This window comes from Filicampus tigris, chromosome 9, assembly GCF_054856515.1.
Source record: "Filicampus tigris isolate MCC_2025a chromosome 9, RoL_Ftig_1.0, whole genome shotgun sequence".
In the NCBI taxonomy this organism is placed as follows: Eukaryota; Metazoa; Chordata; class Actinopteri; order Syngnathiformes; family Syngnathidae; genus Filicampus; species Filicampus tigris.
The window spans coordinates 24568369-24579921 of NC_141225.1; the positions used below are offsets into that span (position 1 = coordinate 24568369).

Consider the following 11553-nt stretch of genomic DNA (forward strand, 5'->3'; position numbering starts at 1 on the left):
TTCCCAGCGTAGTTGTACGGCCTTTTTTTTTTTTGGTGTTATTTTGCAATGTGGTCGTGCTGCTATCAAGATGTGGATTAGGTCATTTAAGACCAGGTTGGCAACTCACCGCCCGCCATTCGTTTACATTTTCATTCAGTTTGGCCATCGAACCCGACTCTAATGGAATACAAGACTACGTGTAAACCAGGCTAATGTTTTGCAACAAGATTTTTTGATCTTCAACAGCCAATCCCCAGTGGGTTTTTTTTTTTTTTTTTGGGCGTGTTTGTTTCCTTTGTTAAGTCAAGTGTTTCCCCAAAATACGCATACAGACAACATCAAGACTCAACACTTCAGTTGAGCTATTCATCATCAGTAGTTGCTGTTTTGGTTAGCAAACGGGTTGAAAAGGGGTTAGCGAAGTGAGATGATTAGCGACAAAGTGTCATGTGACGCGTGGTTGGTAGAAAACGATTAGTGCAAAACTTTATTGACAATCACTTTGTCTTCCTGTTGCGCGACAGCTTTGATTTTGGGATACACGAAAAACAGCCCGTTAAGAAAAGTCAACCGGCGAGCATACAAGCACTTTTACTGGTCCAGGTCCAGGATCTTTGGAGGTTCCTCAGGTTCTGCCGGCTCCGCCCCCTGACTGGTCTCCTGCCATATGGAGGGAAAGTCACCGTCAAGAGGAAGGAGTCACGTGACCGACCGATCATTGGTGATGCGAGTCATGATCAGAGCTGGGCATCCCGCCTAGCCGAGGAACCGGACGCCCATTTTGCCGGCGACGAACGGGATATTTTTGAAAAAAGACGGATTAAGCATAAGCGCTACGGGAAATTTGGGGAAAAAGACGGATCAAGCATAAGCGGAAGTGGATTTTGGCCCTTCTATGGAATCGTCTATAACCTGACATTGATTATTATCGTTTGGTTGGATGCAGGTACGTTTGCTGCCTGATTCGTGTATTTGACATCAGGCATGTTTTTGCTCGGCTAACAGCGTGCCGCCAGGGTCACGCCGTAGACTCTTGGCAATAATGGCAGACGCTTGCGTTCTGCCCGATCATCTCAGAAGGAAAAAGATGGCGAGTAAACACTGCTGCTAGCTTGCAGAAATAACTCCAGACGCTACGACCGTCCACATATCAAGGATGTCTTCTTTATTTGTTTGCCGAAGCCAAAAGCTCAGAGAGAAATGTCAACGATGGGTCAACCTTTTACCTTCATGTCGTCAACATTTGGTTGGGGGCTGTTACAGATGACAATCCGTTTTCTGTGCATGTGAGGCTTTGTCAAGCTCTTTGGGCAGAATGAGGTAGATACGCAAACTAACCGCGTAATTGTGCACTATCTGTTTGAATATGAGGTGGGATTTTTTTTTCAGGGGGGATTAGCCGGATAGACGGATCAAAATTTAGCGGCAGTTGGTCGCAGTTTGTAGTCGGAAATGCTAACGGTAGCCTGTTTAAAATCATAGGCAGGTACTCTTTTTTTCCGGGCCGGAAAAAAATGTCGGATAAACGGACGGCGGAAGGGCGCTCCGGCTGTAGGTGGTAAACCGACCGCACATGTTGAGTACAATGCCCAGCTCTGGTAATGATTGACACGGGCCGGCTAATGCCGGTGCGGCGCGTCGAGCCGACTCACCCCAAAAGGCTCGGCGAAGGCTCTGGAGCCGCTGTACAAAGGATTGGGGATGGAGACCAGGGCGGGTTTGGACGGGCCGCCTGCCGGATTGTCCTCGTCGTCATTCTGATACGCAAGAGGACCGGTCGTTAGCTGTTAGCGGCGCTGGGCGCTCAACGACCTCCTTGTACAAGTTCAATTTGAATACTTCTTCCGTGAAGTTGTATTCCTTGATTCGCAAGAGTCCAAAGAAGGAGGTGCGGTCAGCACGTGACGAATATGACTCCTTTGGGAAAGAATGAACTAACAATTTCTTACAAGTATCGTTCTCACCAAGGGGTAACGAGGAGTCATCGGAGAGGCCGTGCTAATTGCTAAGCTAACCTAATGTCAACGTGAAACAGCGGAATGAAGTTTCTTGGGTGACGGAGGACACGTTTCACAGAAGTCTGGCTGGAACCGCGTAAAAGCGGAGCGTTTTCAGCTATGGACAGCAAAATAGCAGGCAATTTTTGGAAGTGTCTGCTGAAATGGATTCATTTACTGAGTACATCAGCAGGGAGGAGTGGCCAAGAGGATTAAAAGTATACTAAGAAGGTATATTGAATATCACAAATGTGATTTGTTTCCACAATACAGTCCTGGTTTTCATTGTGACCTTTGAGACGATGTTCTCAAAATGACATTACAGTTGATTTTTTTTTGGATCAATATCTGTCTGAAACTTTATTATGCCTCTTATTTGGGTATCTATATTTTTGCAAAAATATGCAGGTGCCTCTCCTGTTTACATTTGATCATTTGACATAGCAGCACTGGATGGATTTCTCATTTGAGACGGATCTGTTTAATGTCACTTCTAAATAAAGTGAGAACAGGAAAGCAGTCACAGTGTCATATTTTTTTAAGAACTCATTTTAGAATAAAAATTGTGGTATATCATTATCATGATATAAAATGGCCTATAGCGTGACAGATTTTCTTTTTCTCCACGTCACCCAGCTCTACACCATTTCTATTGGTTGGATTTTTTTGCTCTAATCCGATTTTAGTCTCAGTGTTGCCATTTCAATGTAATCTGCCCTCAAACCTCAGAGTCAGCAATGCCGGCCCATGTAAAGTGATCTTTTGCGTAGTGCGGGAGGCTGGTCCGCCCTGACATCCACTTGGCCCGACTCTGACCCCAAGCACAGCACAAATGATAAAATCAGACACAAATCCACACGACTGCTAAGTTTCCTTCATTACAATTACGCTGCTCAAATGCTAATGAGTAAATCCTTACTGACGGGTTAGCCACCAAATGCCTGCCACAGGCCGTTAGCCGCCATTAGCATCCGAGCTCCCCACCGCCCCTCCCCCTTGTGTGTGTGTGTGTGTGGGTGTGCGTGTGCCTCACTTTGAAGTACTGAAATCTGAAGGCGTCCGTCTTGTGTTTGAAGACGTAGTATCCGATCCCTGCCGCCACGCCGGTCAGCAGCAGCGACACCAAGATGGCCGACACGGTGCCGCTGGAGTGGGCGTGGCCGCGCGAAGAGTAATGGGGGACCTGTTATGGCCGCCGGACAAAAATGCGCGCACAACATCAATCAACCGGATAACGGCGCTTCTGCAAAATGAGCTGGTAACCATGACGACCATGAGGGACGGACTGGAATGATTGCAAGCAGTGGTTCAACGGATCCCAAAAATACCATTATGACCAACAAAAACAAAACAACGATTTATTCCCCAAATATATATTTACGATTATTCTAAGCCGCTTTAAAAATTTCCACATGTGCTTGAATATAAACACACGTGAATTCATAACGATTCGATTAAAATGCATTGCGCATAAGTTACAATTGTACCTAAATAAAGGTTTAAAAACAAATTTGAAGAAAAAACATGTAAATGCATTGAACTTAAAGGTTAAATATGACTGAACTGTAGTGAGGCAGTGCCTTGAGTTGTACATTTCCTTCGTTCGAATCATCTTTCCGCAATGAAATGATTGGAAAGGCCATTATTCAGTTTGAGCCTCTCAAAGAAAGTTTGCAATGTGTTTATTTAATAAGAACTTTGTAATGTTTGCTCCACTATTTGCTTCAATAGAAAAATGGACATTCTGCTGCTCCTTCGCAAACACAGAGTTCCACAACTGACGCCATAAGATGCAGTAATGCTAATTGTTCTTTGCAGAGGATAAATAATATATGCCCGTGAAGACATATTGGCTATGTACGTGTTCAAATTTCCGCTGGGCAATGCAATACGCCACCGCTACTCTAGATGCTATTCATTAGCCTCTCGATGGCGTTTTGCATTGTTTGTTAGCCTTAAGCTAGAATGACTTTAAGGCAAAGCTATGAGGTTGTTTTCAAGGCACAATGTGTATTTCTCTTTGTTTTGTTTTAACAGTAAACTTCAACTGGGAGTGGCCATAAACAAAGCTGACTCGTATGTCAAGGCAGCACAGTATCTTAGCATTGTGTTTCATGTTTATATAGCTCTAAAGTATATTATTGAGTGTCCGAACACCTGAAATGTAGCATGTTTCCATCCTAATGAATATATATGCAGCTCACTTGAGGCGGTGGAGCCGTGAGCGGAGCCTCGATAACGTGAACGATGCCGTTGACCGCCGGGATGTCCCAGGCCAGCAGGAGGCGCTGGTTCACCAGTTTACGACTCTGAGGGGAAAAGTGGTCAAAAAAAAAAAAAAAGACGGAAAATGAAATCGCGTTGTGCTTAGCGGTGCGTGCGCGTGCGCTTCAATGGGTCCAACCTCGTTGTTGCCGTGGGTAACAGACAGGTCCAAGCCAAGCCTGGACGGGATGACTTCCTGGTGTCGCAGCTCCTTAAATGGTCGTCTGACGTGATTGGTGGAGATGTGATACTCCACATCTCGACCCGAGAGCACCTGACACGGGCGGCGAAACAACACAAGGACTTCAAATCATACAGAGAGGAGAAATTACTCACGCCGATCACCACCGTGCACAAAAGAAATAAACAGAACGACTAGAAATAATCCATTGTCAAAATTGTCGACCATCGCCACCGCGCGCAATAGAAAGACATGAAAAATTCATCCACAGATGAAAAAAATATTTTGGATCATTGCTACCATGCGCGATACAAAAAAACAGAAATAATCCACGGAATAAAACTTCATGCACGATCGCCATCCATCGCTGTGCACAAGAGAATTGAACAGGAAGACTAAACCGGGGCGTAAAAATGATCACAATCACGCCACATTGCACGACAGCAATAAACACGACTGCAAATAATTCAAGGGGTAAAAAGTACTCATGACCAACACCTTCTTGCACAACACAAATATGACTAGAAATAATCTAGAGACTCAAAATGATTCATGATCTAAATTGAGTAGAAATAAACAGGACTAGAATAAAAATGATTCACGATCGATACCGTCCTGCACAATAGAAATGAATCCACGGAGGTGATTCAAAATCAGCGCCGCTGTGCACAATCCAAGTGAACATGGCCCCAAGCGGAGTCAGAAAAGGTGGCGGGTGGGCTCACTTGGCCGGGACTGAATCCGTCATCGTGGGGGACAAACAGCGTCACCTCCGACTGCCGCTGAGACAAAAAGTCGACCAGACGCTGGCCCTCCGCGGACAAACCGCCGTAGTCCAACAAGGACTGAAATGGAAGAAGAAGAAAAAAAAAAAAAAGAAAAGAAAATTGAGATTGGACGAAGGCGCTTTCAGGATTGAAGCGTGTCCGGCGCTTGACCTTGTAAAAGAGGGTGAAGTTGCTGTAGGACGCCAGGACGTTAATCAGGACGCCGTTGCAGAAGATGCCGTCCCCATCGAAGCCGTCCACGCACTTGCATTCAACGTCTGCGGTTTCAGTTTCAAAACGCTCAATTTGTGACATATGTCTACTTTAAATCAGATTGAAGTCCAAATTTCGGAACCTAATCAAACCATTCCGACTTGAATTTTTGTATTTTTAAGGGAGTATTTTCTTAAAATTCCTTCATTTTTCAGCATTTGACAATCTCCATCACAGAAATTCTCCAATTTGACAACTTTCATCTTTTCACATTTGTCCACCGATTCAAAGCACTCCAACCTTGAAATGTGGGCTCATTTGTGACATTTGAAAACAAACCATAATCAACCCTTTCATGCAAAGTGGTCACAACAGCGGACAGCTATTTAAAAGTTGCTAATGACACTAAAAAAAATATATTTAGATTTGAAATAATAACATGAAATCATAATTAACGCACGAAAGGGTTACAAATATTTTTTTTTAATTTAGATGAATTAACATTGGCGAAAGCCACTTTTAAATAGCTGTCCACTGTGGTGGGCACAAAAGGGTTCCGAAATATTTTCCCGTTGTCCAAATGTGCCCATTTTTCAGTATTTGACATTTTTCCATGGCAGAAGTCTAAAACGAATGGAGAGATTTTGGAACTTTTGTCAAGATGAGCGGCACCTGAGAGTCTGTAGCAGTAGGCGTCGTACGTGCTTTTCTGGTCCACGGGATCCTTGTAGAGGACCACGCCCACGTGGTTTTCCCCGCAATTCATGCTGGGGTATTGCGTGGGGTAGCCCACCGCGCCGCCCTCCATCCAGCCGGCCACGCACAGATGCATCCCCAGCTGCAAGCGCAAGTGGCTACGTCAACAAACGCAAGCGCTGGACACGACAGCGAGAAGAGGCTTGTGGAGAAATTGTTCCGTGGAAGGAACGCAACGCTTTGACTGCTTCCTTCCATACTCCTCTTTCACTAATTCACACATTTTTAGCAAGACAAACTTTTTCAACCGCAAAAAAATCGTCAAAAAGGGCTGATAAACGTTCACTATGCATTTACCACGACAAATGGGAGGGAGGAAAAAAACATTTGAAAAAAAAAAATCTCGAAGATTGCAAATCCGCAGGTGCCCGAGTGCGTCCGTTATACACGAATTTCAATGTGATTTCATCATTCAAATAATTCCCACTTGACACTGATCACTCGGAACATTTATTTTTCACATTGGCCCGATTGCCCCCATTTTTGTCCGTGACAAACAAATGAATGCAGGTATTTGATATTTGTCTTGACCTGCTTCATTTCTCGAGTGGTTTACATCTTCCCATAATCAAACTCTAAATAAAAACATCTGTTTGTATTTGCTGTCAAGGTAAATTGCTCACCAAAGCTAAAGTAATGAAAATAAAAATGTCAAGTTGGAACTAAATCGTAAATGTAATCGGAGAGCGACCGATTAATTAAGCCGCAACGAAGACCGTGTTGACGCACGTGAGGTCTCCATGGAAACCACCCATGCAATATGTGTGTATGCGTGTACCTGTTGCGCGTCGCCCAGCTGCTTGAGGTTGGCCAGCGCGGCCCCCTCGGCTTGGCACGCGGCGTCCGCCTGACTGAAATTCATCTTGTACTTGCCTTCCGGCGAGCGCAGGTGGAACACTCCCGCAGTATTGGCTGGGAACACAAGCGCCGCGTTGGAGACCGGCCTAAGTGCGCTAACGTAACCGCGTCTCCACGCCGTCGGTTACCATGGCAACCCTGTGACCGCTAAGGCGCCAGTAACCGACCGCAACCAACCCCCCCCCCCCCCCCACCCCGCACCCTCTTTATTCTCACGGCTTTCCCTTGTTACAATGTTGCCATGGTAACTACACTCATTCGGGTTATGCGCGAGTCCGAGTTACTAGGGTAACAGAATATGCCCGTGGATGTGTTACCATGGAAACAAGTGACCACGTTACTGGTGTGGGATGGTAAAAACGCATGCATGTGCTGTACTGTTACCGTGGTAACACATCCATGGGGATATTCTGTTACAGTAGTAACAGCGGGTGCCGGACCGTATTAGATAAGCAGTTCGCGGGTAACAAAAGTCATCAGATGTCTGTTACCATGGTAACAGAAAGGTTTGACCTTTTCCTGAATAAGCCTGCTGGGTGTCTTTTACGATGGTAGTAATGTGTTAAATAATTCAAATGTAGCCCACTGGTTGAACAGGTTGAAAAAAAAAAAACATGACAAGATGTTTGCTACGTGGTAACATTTTCGAATGAAACGTTACCACGGTAACCGGAGAATGTGTCAAATAATTCAAATGAACCCCGCAGCTTTGATAACCGCTGGCAAAAATGACTACTGCGACTCTGGTAACAAAATGACCATGGTAACACAGGGCAATTTGTAGGTAACAAGTCAAAACAGAGACGATGAGAGATAAAAGGGTCACAGAACTACTGTCACCATGGTAACAGATATCGAGGTTAGGAGGATAACATTTCCGTTTGCGCGGTAACAGATTCCGTGTTACGGCGTTAAAAGCGGGTGTCAAGTCATTCATATGTAGCGCAGGTTTTCGCCGCTATGTTGCCATGGTAACAGACGCCTTGTGAAAAGGTTACCAGCGTGAGAGATTTGTCGCCATGGTGACAGACATCTCGTGAAGACGGTAACGGGCTCCAGGTTGCAATGGAGGCTCTTAAAGTTATTCAAGTCATCGCGCCCAAAGATCGCGAGTTGTCTGTTGCCATGGTAACGGAGAGAGAGGTGTCACATGGAAGAGGTCCGTTTCCGTCGTACGCAATGTCGCCGTTACCGTGGTAATGCAAGTCCTTGCAGGAGGCCAGGGGACTGCAGCCGCCGTTGTCCTCCAGGCAGCGGTCAACAGGGGGCAGCACTTTCTCCAGGCACTGAACGCCGTTGCCCACGTAGCCCGCCAAGCACTCGCACTCGCGCTCGTTCTGGAGGCGAGACCATGAGCAATGCGAGTAGTGAAGTGCAGTAAAGCCGGATAATGACGCCGAGGCTGGTGTGTGGCGCTGATCTTCGTTAGAGGGAATGTTGGGTACCAACTTCAAAAGCTAATGTCATTAGCCGCTCCGCATTTGATTTTAAACGGGCTTCCGTCAGCGATTCCGATGGCAAACTTCTTTCGTAAGTACCCGCCGTTCCGTCAGCGTTTCGAAACTATTGAAAATAAATAAATAACCCCCCACTGAAAGCTAATATCGAAACTAACTTTGGAAGCTAATATCGGAGCTAACGTCAGAAGCTAACAAGATAGGAAAAGTTGGAGCTAACAGTCTATGTCATGCCGTTATATGTTGGACGTTAACTTGGGAATCTAATATCGGAAGCCGCCGACATTGGAAGTTAACGTTGCAATGTCTTTAAAAAAAAACGTTTTTTTTTTTCCCCAGTCGAAAGCATGCGGAGGGCTATTTGCAAGGCTCAAAAGTGCAAACAAACCCCCAAAAGTGAATAGTGAGGGTTAACTGTGTACATTTGCACCCACCGGGCCCGTGAACTTGCAGGATGCAAAGTCGCTGCAGCCGCCGTTTGTCTCTTCCACACACCTGGAAAACACATTCATCATTTTGTATTTTTTTTTTTTTACTAGTGGCTGGCCTAAACACGATCAGAATCACTGACCCGGCCTAAGTTGGAATATTTTTGCCATGAAACTATCAATGTATTTGTAATCACTTACTGTACTCTCTTCGTTTGACTTGGCTGCACTGCTTCAACAATATTTCCTCTCTTCGACCAATCACATGTCAACCTCATGAGTCTAGGGCCTTTGCAATCAGCTGCGCTGGCCCGTGTTCAACAACGTTAGCGACGCAATGTTTCTTTCACCAATCGCATTTCAGCTCGCTCAGCATTTTCCGTCCTCTGACTGGTTGTTCGGAACTAAACTTGTTAAGCCCAAAAGTCTGGAGCCATCTGTGCACATGAGTGCATCTCTGCTGAGTACAGCTTGATCTAACTTCTTTCATCTGATTGCCAACAGATTTCTAGCGACAGGGGACCAAATACGTACCGCAAAACATAGCATCAAAACATCCTTTTCCCCCGTTCACCTGTTAATGGCGTCGCAGGTGTGGCCGTCACCCCGGTAACCGCTGCCACAGGTGCAGTTGACCCGCAGTCCCGTCTGGCTGCAGTTGGCGTCCTGGTGACAGCCGCCGTTGTACTCGGCGCACAGATCCGGAGCTGCCAGGCGTTTGGAAGCGGTCAAATGAGCAGCCGTAGCAGCGTTAGCCTGCCTATTTGCCGCTAAGAGCTCCTTTGTGAAGGCGACGGAGGGCAGCGGCGTGGCTTGGATTTGTTGTCAAGTGTAATGCTGGTCATTGGTTGCTAGGCAGAATGTGGGAAGCCGTTTGAGTTTGAACGTATATCCGCTGTCCTGGATATCCGGCGTAGTCGACACTCTTTGGCCCCGCGACTTACAATCGCTCGTCATCACGCAACTGGGACTTAGACACGTTGCTAGTGAGTCAAATCTGTGCAATAATCGACATGCGCCTGTGACAAAGTGCCACTAGTGAAGGCGGAGTCGAATTGCATCGCAGTACATGGAGCTTAACTAACGGTGACACTCACGTGGCTCGGGAGCACAGAAAGTGCCGTTGCCCTGAAAACCGGATTTGCACTGGCAGCCCACCACTGGCAAACAATCGGCCTGAGCGTGACACGGATGGCACTCCTCGGGGATGGAACCTACACACGCACAAATACAAAGAATAATATGTGCCCACATCTACAAATTTGGCTCTGGCCAACAACATTGACAACCAAACGCTTGCTCTGTATTGAATCTAAAATGGAGGAAAGCGTCAATCAGAGCACCACCTGGTGGCGTCACTCACCCAAGTCGATCTGGCAGCGGTCGCCCTTCCAGCCGGGCCTACACACGCACTGGCCCGATCCGTCCGAGCCCTCGTCGCACCTTCCCTGCTTGCCGCACTCGCACGCTGGCACGCACACGACACAAAGACGCGTACGCAACACAAAGGCAGACATGCGCACACGCGTTTTGAACAGATGCAAAAACATACGCAAACAAGTACACCCCGACACACACGCACAATTACTAAGCGAACTACGCATTTTGCCGTTTATTGTCCGCGCAGCCAATCAACTTTGCGTTTGCGAAGTCATTGCATCGTATAGTCTGGCATTGCGCAACGTCGCGCTCGACTTGACTTCCAACGCAATTCCCTCCAGTGGCTACGGTGGAAACCAACGATCGATTCAATTGTTCCTGTCCTTCTTCGGACAGCAAACGATGGCGCCTCATATGCTTTGCACTCAACTATTCAATTCACACAATCAATCTAGCGGAAAAAAACAATTAAGAGTAATCCCACCCCGCCCCATGCACAACGCTATCAATACTCCAAACCAGCAGGGGGCAGTATATTACTGGCTTAGCCTCATTCAGCCCTTAAAACTAAATAAAACATTGAAAAGAAATCATTTTAAAATACAACAATTATCGCAGGGTCTTATTTTACTCCCCATAAATTAACCTCGAGTTAAATAAATGTGCTACCGTGACAGTATTATTAAATTTAATATTATTGTTATTTTACCAGCAGATAATTATTTTATATACACACACACTGTGTTTTTTTTTTTTGTAACTGTGTTTTATTGCGCTTTTTTATTTGAAATAAAATCTCAAATAAATGGTCCTTTATTTAATAATAATTGTGCTTTTATTTCTTATTAGAATTTTTTCTATCTCTCCATCTATTTATCCATCACAAATCAATTCAATAACCTGAACTTAAATATGATCGAATAAATTACATTTAAAATAAAGTAAAACAGACACAAATGCAATATAAGAGAAGGGATTCATTTGGCCCCCGACTCACCCACCCCAACGCCTGCCAAAAAAGTAACTTTTTGCAAAAAATGGAGACGCTCGAAATGCACGGCGGCGTGCGGCGCGAAATTCAAACCTGTGCAGTTGTTGCCGTAATGTTCGGGCGCGCACGTCTCGCACGCGTCGCCTTGGAAGCCGACGGGACAGTTGCACTTTCCCGTCCCGCGCAAGCCGTCGTTGCACTGGCCGTGGCCGCCGCACGGTGACTCCACGCCGCCTGGACACACTGCGCGGACAGAGATGGAGACAAATACGTCATTT

At 46.0% G+C, this 11553-nt stretch overlaps 1 protein-coding gene across 3 annotated transcripts in view; it reads right to left on the reverse strand.

Annotated features, from left to right (window-relative positions):
* Window positions 1-442: 442 nt before the first annotated feature.
* The window catches only part of stab1 (stabilin 1), a 35909-nt gene continuing 24798 nt past the window's right edge, over window positions 443-11553 (reverse strand). Inside the window, exons 55-69 of one of the 3 annotated variants that reach the window (XM_086041892.1) lie at window positions 11369-11518; window positions 10268-10372; window positions 10002-10118; window positions 9479-9611; window positions 8911-8971; window positions 8212-8356; window positions 6940-7073; window positions 6078-6243; window positions 5364-5470; window positions 5151-5270; window positions 4384-4518; window positions 4184-4288; window positions 3013-3162; window positions 1635-1739; window positions 443-642 (exon numbers count right to left, since the gene is read on the reverse strand). In XM_086041892.1, the coding sequence (XP_085898018.1) occupies window positions 574-642; window positions 1635-1739; window positions 3013-3162; window positions 4184-4288; window positions 4384-4518; window positions 5151-5270; window positions 5364-5470; window positions 6078-6243; window positions 6940-7073; window positions 8212-8356; window positions 8911-8971; window positions 9479-9611; window positions 10002-10118; window positions 10268-10372; window positions 11369-11518 (1802 nt within the window). In that variant the 3' untranslated portion in view covers window positions 443-573. Of the gene's footprint in view, window positions 643-1634; window positions 1740-3012; window positions 3163-4183; window positions 4289-4383; window positions 4519-5150; window positions 5271-5363; window positions 5471-6077; window positions 6244-6939; window positions 7074-8211; window positions 8357-8910; window positions 8972-9478; window positions 9902-10001; window positions 10119-10267; window positions 10373-11368; window positions 11519-11553 lie in introns of those variants that run through there. The other 2 variants (XM_086041893.1, XM_086041894.1) reach the window with 2 other exon arrangements.